This window comes from Cajanus cajan, chromosome 7, assembly GCF_000230855.2.
Source record: "Cajanus cajan strain Asha chromosome 7, NIPB_CcT2T_4, whole genome shotgun sequence".
Taxonomy (NCBI): Eukaryota; Viridiplantae; Streptophyta; class Magnoliopsida; order Fabales; family Fabaceae; genus Cajanus; species Cajanus cajan.
This window is the reverse complement of record NC_138523.1, coordinates 49893512-49905380: the sequence shown is the minus strand read 5'-3', so window position 1 is coordinate 49905380 and position 11869 is coordinate 49893512. Positions and strand designations below refer to the sequence as shown.

At 29.7% G+C, this 11869-nt stretch overlaps 1 protein-coding gene across 4 annotated transcripts; it reads right to left on the bottom strand.

Annotated features, from left to right (window-relative positions):
* Positions 1 to 957: 957 nt before the first annotated feature.
* LOC109810600 (peptidyl-prolyl cis-trans isomerase CYP21-4) lies at positions 958 to 5891 on the bottom strand. 4 transcript variants are annotated; one of them, XM_020374106.3, is made up of 8 exons: positions 5717 to 5891; positions 5047 to 5208; positions 4443 to 4482; positions 4184 to 4237; positions 3767 to 3852; positions 2305 to 2436; positions 2046 to 2196; positions 958 to 1533 (listed from the first exon to the last, which is right to left on the bottom strand). In XM_020374106.3, the coding sequence occupies exons 2-8, from the start codon at positions 5196 to 5198 to the stop codon at positions 1447 to 1449; spliced, it is 702 nt and encodes a 233-aa protein (XP_020229695.1). In that variant the 5' UTR covers positions 5199 to 5208; positions 5717 to 5891; the 3' UTR covers positions 958 to 1446. The 4 variants fall into 4 exon arrangements, with proteins under 4 accessions (XP_020229695.1, XP_020229697.1, XP_020229694.1 ...); XM_020374108.3 differs by having other exon boundaries at positions 5047 to 5203; XM_020374105.3 differs by having other exon boundaries at positions 5721 to 5891.
* Between the last annotated feature and the right edge of the window lie 5978 nt (positions 5892 to 11869).

The following is an 11869-nucleotide window of genomic DNA, read 5'->3' as shown; positions in this document are numbered from 1 at the left end:
TCATATAATAGAAAAGATGCACAGAAAAAAATGTAAAAATAAATTGTAAAAGAATGATATGTATGTTCATAATTACCGTTTCATCTAATGTCATAACAAATTGATGGTTTTGTTTTAATTATTTTGTAGCAATATAACTATATAGGATTATATGTCAAAAAACTATATAGGATTTACGTTACATTTGAACACAATTAGCATGAATTTTATGCATGTGTACATTTTACTCTAAATTAAATTTTAAAAAAAAAGTATCAATATATGTAATTATTTACTCTAAGCGAAATGAGTTATACTTTACGATATTTGTTTATCTGCTACTATGTTTTTTATCCGTATTTACTTTCCAATCTACTTCTGCTTGGGTCAACCTATCCATCCAACGAATTGAAATTGGATCAGAGTGGATATGCCCGCTTTACCATCCTAAGGCCCATAGTTAGTTTGGCACGATGAAGCCATTGCATTTTTTTACTTTACCTTTAGATATTACTTCCTAATTGGCCCACTCCTTTACTAACTACATGAATTAATATGGCACATATGTTACCGTACTACCTTCAAGAATTTTCACCAATCATTAATCTTCCATAGTTCCATTGTTGCTTAAAATAATATTTCGTCATCTTTTGGAGTTGGCCCACTACAAAAAAAAAAGTAGCTTTAACAAGATAGTCAAACTATGGGTAAAGTAGAAAGATACAACATTTATAACCAAACAAGGTTCAGACGTTGTTTTGTCAGCATATTCCAACTGTATACTCCATATTTTCCAAAAGACTGATAATGGCATTGGTATGTCATACTAATTGCACAAAAAACCTAGGGTTCTTTTCCTAAGACTAGATCCTACCAAAATATTGAATGTTTAACTTGAGTGGCGAAACTTAGAACCTTAACAAAAGGATAAATTGCCGTTATCACTTATCATCAAAAATTAGTCTCCCCCAGTTAATGTAATTAAACAAGTATGGCTTTTATAACCAAATTGAAATGTGACTTACAAAGCTTACCATTCTGAGTGACCAACAAATTGGCCATATCAATCAATGGAAACACAACACACATGAAATGTGAACAGCATAGGGAAGTGATCATGTGATCTCTCTGAGGTTACAAATGAAGAGTAATGCCAAAATGAAAATGAAAAATGTGATATTACCAAACCTTACAAGCAAAATGAAAAACCCTGCCTATAAATCTAACCCCCCCAATTTTTTCAAAGAAAAAGTCAAAAGACAGAAGTTAAGAAAAGGAGATTGCATAATCCTGGTGTTAACTAAAAATTCAATAGCAAAAACAACATGATGCCTCGGACACTTGATAGATGCACGCTAGGTGAAACTCTCAAGGTTCATCCCTGTACAAAAGGTATGACCAGTGTACCAAAACAGGTTATCTGCAAAATATCACAGCTCATCAAGATCTTGATCTAGCAAAGAGCCTTCAGACCTTCTGTTTAAGAGTCACATCCAGTATCCCAATAGATATTTTAGGTTTGTAATGTTCATCTGTATCCACTTCTTCAATTTCCTGCCACAGGATTACATAACATTCAATATCAACCTTAATCATCAAACTCCTTGACTTTGTACATTTTGCAATTATTAAAAGCCATAATTTCACCGAAACAAGAAACATAAGTAATATAGCAGATATTCAAACAGCTGGATGTATTGTCATTCCAAACACAACAGCAAATCGCAGAATATTGACTCCATTTATACAGACATCAAGAGTTGCGTGGAATCTACCTTCTACAACCATTATTGTCCTTAACTAGTTTTAAAAATTGATTATAACACCTGCAAGGTGATAAATCTACAAATATTGGTTTTGCACAACACATTTTTGTTTCTTGGAATTAATTTTAAACAATTACAATCCTTAACAGTCATCACATGAAAAAATAGCAGAAAGCCTTCTCAAGTAATGGAAAATGGAAAAATGAAAAGGACAAAATAAGCTACAAAAGGAAAGGGCAAACATATTTTCACACACAATATTGCAGACAAACAATCGAGAATTAAGCAAAATTCAGTCACCTGAACAACATCCTCTCCCTTGATGACTTGCCCAAACACAATAAGTTTCTCATTTAGATCTGGTATCGGTGCAGTAGTTATGAAAAGATCAAATCCTTTGTTGTTGTGTTTGCCTTTGGAAGTTCCAAGCATGAATGCTTCATGTTTCATACTAGTTAATATCACAATATCCATTAATTAGAAAATTGTGCAACTAGTAGATCATTACTGTGATTGTCTATGAGAAACTTGAATTCAAAAACCAGAAGAATTACAATACCTAGAAATAGTATGTTGCTTTCCTCTCAAGTTCCAATCTTCAGCAGCTCCAGTTCCTTGGTTATCCCCTGCCTGAATCACATAGTGCTTAATTACTTGGTGAAAAAGCATCCCCTTGAAATGCCCTTTTTGACTGCAAAACAATTGTAGCTTAGGTTGAAACCATAAGCAGATAGATTCAAAGATAGCAAACCCCTCAAGTCATTATAAACAAGCTACCAACATATATGATGCCTAAAAATTTAAAATATCAGACAACCAATAGAGTTGTGTGAACAGAAAAGTTTCCATTCACATCATTCAAATACAGGCAACATATGCTCATTTGGAATGCTATGACAGTATTGCTATATTGAGTTATAACTAATAAGCAACAATTAAAGTGTGTTTGCCTGTTTGGAAATCATTTGTTAACATGGATCACCATTCTCTTGCAGCATCTGACACAAAAAGCTGCTCTTAGAGCTTCTGCGTCTCTTACATTTGATGTAAAAAAATAACAAGGATGTGTGTCAAAGATGTGTCCAAACAAAGTTATGGTAGTCAACTTAGTTTACACAGCTGTCACAATATATGGCTTAGAAAACCTATATTGAGTGATGTGGCAACACTCAAACTTGCAGTACTCAATTTAGATTTCACAAATGTCACAAATCACAATCATATGGCTTTGAAGACCTATATATTCTACGATAAGCAAGTCTACATGCACAAAACTGCAACTGCATAGATGTTTAACTAAAGTAAGTTCCATATAAAAAGTGCAAATAAACAAAATGTTCTAACAAGTTTTATAACACATCTTTCCCAAACATACACTTAAGCTATCACTGTGGAGTTTGAAATATGAGAGAAAGTGAGAAACTAAAGCATCTTAGATAATACGTTTGGGTCATGCTCTACATATATCTGATTGGACTTTAACTGATAAACAATTTATTTCCAGAGAAACTAATGTTGAAACATAGCACAACATGATTCAATTCACCATAGACAGAAAGTAATCTTTGATGTGAATAATGGAGAAGACTTTAAAAGTTTAAATATTAAATGATGATCTCATAATGAGTTGAGATTGAAAATTTGTGAAGTTAAATTATGAACTGAGTCGGATGAGGAACAAAATATATTTTAGCTAAAATTATCCCTATGCAGTTTATCAATTGATCCAATCATAATATACTAATGAATTATACAAACTTATAGCTTTATACCAAATCATTCAATTTTATGTTGTTAAGGATTACAGACAAAAGAAAAAGTAGTGTAAAAATAACTTGAAATACTACCATCACCAAACAACAAAGATCAAATTTTCCTACTTATCTTTATCACATAACGTCAATACTATTCCAACAAGTCCAACCAAAAGGAATGAGAAACAAAAATAGTTTACAAGAATCAAACCCTAAACCATCCAGCAGCCTCCAAATTATAATTTAGTAGGAAATTCAATTACTCACCATAAGTCAATGAATTCGTCAACAACTTCAGGAGCACTTTCCTTGTACAGTTTTATTATTATAGAACCTTTAGAGGTATTTAAGACCTATAATAATGAAGAAAGAGAAAACCAGCTTATCAGATAAAATAATTTCATATAATGAGTATTCTAAACCTCGTTGAAATTTAAGGCCTATGTGGTTTGAGAAAAAAAAAATTGTTTTCACAAATAATTACAAAAAATCTCACCTTGTTTTTACTTTGATTCCTGTATGAATCTTTGAACATGGGAAACAAGTAGAAAATAAGGTGCATTTCTTTGTAATTATTTGTAAAAACAAGAAATGAAATAGAAAATTTTTTTCCAACCAAAGAAACCCTTGAGTAGAAAAAGGTTCAAAAAAACAAGGAATTAAAAGCAGTATGGAAAAACTTACAGCATATCCAGGCAGATCAGATTTCTTTGACTCCCCTCCAAAAGTATTTTCGCCCTACCAAAAAAGTAGTTTGACTAAGAGAGTATAATTCTGTTGATAAATGGAAAAACTATTGACCTATCCCGGTGGGCAAACTCAAAACACAATTTACACCCTTCAGATAAAAGGAAGAAAATATTATGCAGGTGCATCAAATAACAAGCAACTATTAAAGGACAGAAGAAATATGAAAACCTATATAATGCATTTAAGGAAGTACCTGGGAAACTGACAAGTGATTTTCAGACTGCAACCTTGACCTGAATGCATGCAAGAAATGAATTATTAGTTCCTTAGTCTATATAAGAAATTAGAACACATGTTAAAAATCAATACTCACCATATCCTATAATGACCTTACCACACAAATCATGCAACTAATGCTCGTTCAATTTAAACTCATCTTGCTAAAATAAAAACACTCTAAAGAGTCCAATGGAAAAGCTTTTGTTATGTTCGATAAACGAAAAATTTCTTCAGCCATATATAGAGCAGAAACTAGAGTGACATCAGAATGAAGCTAAAAGGTTCAAATTAATCACCACTAACAAGGGGATTTTCTGGAAATCGAGATAGTAGTAAAACCTTCTAGCAGCCAAGTGCAACTTTCTGGCATTCATCTATCTAGTAACAATGAAATCTAAAATATCATCAACCACTAATCCTCAAGCTCAACAAGTCAAGATGAAGCTAGACTTCAATTTCGCCAAGTATCATTTTTAACACATTTTATTTGTTCTGTCTAAAAACAAAAAATATATCACATATTATTTCACAAACTAAGACTATTCCTTAACAACTAAAACGGAAAATCTGACACTAACCTGCTGGACCAATGTCTGTACGAAGCAAAAAGGAAAAAGCCAATCAAGGCAAGAATCAAAAAGTAAAATATGATAGTCGTGGCACTTATGCGAGAAGGACCCTTCTTCCTTTTACTTTGCTGCAGCAGAGCCTGAGGTTTGATCCTCGCCATTTAACCTAATCTTCAGTTTCAAGGATATCATCAATTTCCAGGTAATAAAACAAAATCAAAGGTTTCGAATTAAAAAACTACACAACCAAAAAAAAAAAACATTGTTTATGACAACCACGGAGAAACCACCTAACTCATTCAATAGCAATATCATCCAAATCTTACAGTTAACTTCAAAAAATCAAACACAAACAAAACCCCAACGCCCAAAGTTTGAAATTTTCAAAACGATGCTCAATCCGCAGCAAGGATTTTCCTATGAGACACAATCAGCATCATAATTGAATACAAATTAAGATCCATCAATCAGGAGACAGTTGCATCCTTTAAGATTTGGTCAAAAGCAATAACTTTATTTAAGACTTAGAGGGGGGAAGAAAAAAAGAAGAAATTAAACAATACCCAGTAATTATTAGAACCCAAAAACGGCATAAACCTTCTTTTTCTTCCTTAGTTAGAATTTTTTTTATAAAAAAAAAAAAAAAAAAAAAGAAGGAGAAAAGAAAAAGAGGTAGAACCTGCGAGAGTAGGTGCCTGAAGCAGAGGAGCAGGCACGCGGTGGATCGAAGAGAAAGAGAAGTAAAGGGTACGGTGTTGGGTTTAGAAAAGGAACAAGAAGCGATGAATGTGTGCTTCGATTCAACGATGATAGGCGAAAGATAGATACAGGATTCCGACCGGTGTTTTCCAATGTTGCCGGGTTATTTATGACGTATTTTATCTATTAAGTTTCTTAATAATAATTATATGATTATACACTATTAATAATTAATCATATTTTTTAATAATATTATGTGATTTATTTATTTAATAAAATAAAATAATTTAAAAATATAATTAGTTATTCGTGTAAAAAAAATTTACATCGATAATATATAAATAATTAATTCTTATAATAAAAAATTCTATTTATTTTTAAAAGCCTCATAGTGATAGAACCAAATTTCTTTGGCTTCAAGGTTACAATTTTTTTAACTCAACCAAATGTTCACTATTTTAATAGTGTATAATACACAAATACAAAACTAAGAAACTACTTCACACAAATTAAAATAGGTATTGTTGACGAATATTCTAAACTACTAATTAAGAAATTAATAAATAGAAAAAAATTTAAGTTAGAATTGCATTGAAAATTACTAGTAGTTCATTGTTATATATTTTAATAAAAATTACTTTTAATTCCTTAAATTAGTTTGTTCAATTAGATTATACTTAGTCATTTATTATTATTTTAATTATGCATTTTTTATATTTTTAAATATAATATATTGGTTAGTATTTTAACATTAGAATACACGTATGTTATATTTTGTTTGACGTTTAAAGATTTTTTATATGTATTAAAAATACAATTTGTATTTTAATTTTATGAAATTTATTATGCAATCTCTTTTATTTTTTATATAAATTAAATTGTGTATCATTTAGACTCCTTTTATATTTTTTTACTCCATAATAAATAATTAAAGATGTTATAGGAAAAATATTTTTAATCTTTCATTGATATCTTAAAATAACAATCAATATTTTTTTATAAAGTGAAAAAAGTATTTATTAATAGATGAGTTTTTATAGTGTTGTTAGAAATATGGTCCACTTTGATCTATTAAAGTAATAGTGTCTCTTGTCTATTCCTCCCTCTTATATTCTCATAATTTTTATTTTGACTACGTCGTATTTATAGTTTACACTAATTTATGTGACATTGTATCTTTATTGGGGATGTTAAGTGTCATTGAGGTGATGCTATACGTGAATCAAGCAAATACTATTTGCCTTATATGAGATTGAATGTGGGTTTTACCACATTAGGTGTGAGGCCCTAGGGGGTCTCCACCTCGATCATGTTAGACATGATTTAGATGGCTTTGGGTGTGAGATATGTTGCACTGGGCATGGGATGCTTGGAATGTTGTATGATGAACATGAATGGATGTATGAGTTCTATTGCATATTGTGTGCAGTACAAGAACTATAATTCTATGTATGTTGATTAGATATGACATATGCAAATGTTTGTATGGTGTTAAATGACGATAAACGTATGTTAGTTATATATGTGTATGATGTTGTTGATCCCTATATGTATTAACTGGATGTGATGCATATAGATGATGTATGATGAGGTGTGAATGCCTAGAATGAGGTATGACATTAAGGCACGTTGGTTAATTTAAAACTTGAAGAGAGAAAATTGTTTTGAAAATTAAGGATCCCACATAGGGAACTTTGGAAAGGTGATCGAGTAGGTCATTATTGAAAAACCTCATTGAGTTGGTGTGTCTCTTTGAGTGGGTTATGAGGTGTGTTTATATTTCCCCCAGGTCATTAATTAGTGACCGAGTAAAGTAGGATGTCAAGGAATACAATCCATAACAAAGTACTTAGAAAGGTTGTGTGACTCCTTGAGAATGACCAATGTGCTAACTCCATATGTGATTTGATAATGCATGCCATGATCGTGGCACGCCTATACCCAATTGTACCACTCCTAACGGTGGAATCGAACTTTCCAAGTGTAAATGAAAGAAATACGTGAAATCATGCTGTTGGGATTGGTGATCCAATTTGGTTGATCGGTCTATCAGTTTTATAAATGATCATGTTGATGGGTCTATTTAGTTTATAGATGATTAGGTTGATTTGATGGGGGTTGAACCACTTATACTACTTAGTTGTTAAGAAATCTTCATAAATGAATGTGTGACAACATAATGATTGAGATGTTTGCATATAATACATGTTGTGGTGTGATCATATGCATTGTTGGATGTTTTATTTGACATGGTTTGAATGAGATACATGTTTGTCTTTCGGTGTTTGGCTTCTATATATGGTTGTGTTATGATGCCATATGATATATAATTGTTTTTATGCTTACGTGTTTTTGATCTTTGACGACTTATCCTTCTGTTTCTATGTGGTTTGGACTGTAATGATTATACATTATATAGGAGTAGATCATGGTTAGCCTGGAGGAGCAGTCACAGTGAGTTAGCGAACCCTTTTTGCTGGGTGTTGGTGTTACTTTGGTGTAGTTTGATTAGTTGTGTTCAACCGATACTAAAAAATACAATTTATTTTGGAATTTTTGTGCATAAATTTATATAACCAGTTTATATTAGTGCATGTTTAACTTTTATAGTCATATTATTTATGTTCATATTTACTTATTTCTTTTATAAACTCAATATATCCCAAATTGCCTAGTTTTCACTACTAGTAATGTTGATTCTACAAAGTGTATGAATCAGTCGTTATAATTTATACGTCGTTCATCTCACCTATATTAACTCTTACGTTGTATTACTTGATAATATTTTTAAATTGTAATTATATATAAATATATTTTTATTATAATATCTATAATTTTAAATATATATATATATATATATATATATATATATATATATGATTAAGAGAAAAGTCACATTAAAGATAATCAACTAAATTTTTTAACAAAAATTAATTATTAATAAAATTAATACATATTTCATATCAATAGCATGGTTAAAAAAGTATTCAGTAATTTTCATTTTGAAAATATAATTTAAAATTATTTTGACATTACGCAAAAGGATATAATATAATTTAAATTTAAAATATGAACATCATTTATATTTTTATATAATAAATGTATCTTAAATATACTATATATATATATATATATATATATATATATATATATATATATATATATATATATATATATATATATATATAATCTTAATATATTCTCATGCATTGCATAGGTTGTTTATACTAGTTTAGCTTATATATAATTCTTTTAGTTGTCTAATTGTTTACAACATTAATTAATAGTTTAATTTTCATGTATTACTGACAAAAAAAAGTTTTACATAATAAATTATTCAAAATTCACAATAGATATATCTTTTTAAAATGTTTTGAGAAAAATATAAAAAAAATATTTTTATTGAATAAAAAGTCTAATAATCTTTATACACATTAATATTTTTTATTTCACTGAATATAAAAACCCATAATAATTTCGATTTTTTGCTGGACCACACGTACGCACACCAACCCTTATTCTTATCTTCGGTAACAACGTCCGCATTTAGCTTGGATTTGAAGAAACTATAATATTAATAGCTTGGGTTTGAAGAAATAATCATATGATCACTTTCAGATAGGATATTTATCTCAATCTTTGAATGTGGAAACATTCTCTGATCGCAGTAATGCTGAATCGGACTAATTAGCTATCAAATAATTGAGAAAGTTAATTGTCCCTAATCTATTTGTGGAGAAGAACATTGTTCCCCAGTTCTCCACTTGTAGACAAATTTCAATTGAAATTTTATCATTCTATTAGTCACTATTTTAATAATAAAGATATTTTTAAATTGATAATTAAATATTAATTTATATTTATAAAATATGATTTCTACTGATTAAATATTATTTTAATATAAATAAAAATTAAAAATATTATTTTAACATAAATAAGAATTAAACTTAAGATGTAAAGGTATTATTTAAACATGTGTGTATATTTCTAACTTCTCCAATAATCTTATATTATTAATATGACATGATTATTAATTTATTTTTAACTTTATTATAATAAAAAATCTCATTACCAATATGAACTTGGCGCCCCAAATGGATGTGTGACCAAATTCAGGCCCGCTTGTAGAGTGACAATTAGTGGGCCACTAGCCCATGCTTACAATTTAGAAGGCAAATGGGCCCTACCCTTGGGTTGTTTACAATTCTATAGATTTAAGCCATTTTAACTTTTAAGTGAGCCAAAATGTTTTTTCAAAGGCTGATGATATATACACCTCCTATCTTTTATAAATACACTTCCAATCTCTTTTTTTTTTTTGTTTTTAAATTCTTAAAATATTCTTCTAACTAAATTTTTATTTTTAAAGTTTTATTCACCCCCTTCTTTTATCATTCTTCTTCTTCTTCTTTCTTCTTCTTTTTCTTATTCTCCTTTTTTATCACTCTAGTCATTTTAATGATTTTATATTTTTTTCATTTTTCATTCTTGATTTTTCTTCTTTTACAATCAACATAATCATATTTTATCTTTCTATCTTTTAAATTCTATTTTTCACTTTCCACTCTATTCTTTCTTAAATCCTAATTTTTCATTCAATCATCATTATCCTCTACATTCAATACAAGGTGCAAAATTAATATATTAAATTATATTTCATATTTACAATTTTTTAAAACTTATTTAACATTACTTATGCACAACAGGTTCAATCGTAGACGCCAGTGGTGGATGAAGAGATAAAGAAACTGGTAAGTTAAATGTGCCATGCGCTTGTAAAATAAGTTTTTTAGCATCCCGGAAAGTACTTTCCAGAATAGTAAAATTATTGTTCATATAATTCTGAAAAGAACTTTCCGTAATAGTAACTTTAATATTATGGAAAGTACTTTCCGGAATGTAAAATAAGTTTTTTAGCATTCCGGAAAGTACTTTCCGGAATAGTAAAATTATTGTTCATATAATTTCGGAAAGAACTTTTCGTAATAGTAACTTTAATATTATGGAAAGTACTTTCCGAAATTATGTAACAAAATATTTCCGGAAAATACTTTTTGGAATAAGAATTTAATATTATGGAAAGTATTTTCCAGAACATTTTTCTATAATTCCGGAAAGAACTTTCCGTAACAGTAACTTTAGTATTATGGAAAGTACTTTCCGTAATTATGTAACAAAACATTTTCGAAGGCTACAGAATTAAATATTATGAAAAATATTTTCTGGAATAAAAATTTTATTATTCCTAAAATACTATATTTTTGTTTTTAGTACAATTGTTATATTTTTTTTATCTCTCATTATAGTTTTATTTATTTAATATTTTATTTTTATTTATATGTGCACATGAAATACATGTTAGGAAAATGTCTGAGGTGAGGAATATATCAACCAATGGAACAACAAATAAGACTATTGACTGTAGTGGTGTATTTAACACTAAAGAGGTAATTGAACAATCAATTATTTTTGTTAAGTTATCAATATATAATAATTGGTAGGTGCAATAAGCATGACACATCATCAAGATTCAAGAGTGATGGTCATCTCTTCTATTGGCAAGTGGAATGAGCTTGTCTCTGGATGCCATCGCTCAACAAATGCAGACACAAGACCTTTATCCACCATCTGGTAGTTGCAAACTAGAAGTGATGTCAAGTCAGACTTATCTACCAATTTTTGTATTTGGTGGTGCTTGATGACAAAACTTTTTACTTTTCTTCCATGATTGACAATCCTAAGCTCACCATGATCCTAATGTTTTATGATCTTGTCATTATAAAAGTTTATTAAACATCAAATTTAAAAAATCCAACAACATTAATTACTTCGCCACTCCATAAGCGGGTTGCAACATGGTCTGAAAAATTCCTAAGGACCGACAAATCCTCAGGGCCTCCTAGAAACGACCTCGGTGCTTGAGGGTTTACAACACCATATAACATGACCTCTTGAGGCTCCTCGTGATCATCGACTATAGGTACTTGAGCATTCACATGTTGCTTATCTTTTGTTAGTCGTTGACGCTTTCGTGCAACGCTACCACCTCTTGTCCGTGCCATAACTTCACATAACGATAGATGATCGGTCAATTTCAAAATACAAAGACAATTGATCAATCAATTTCAAACAC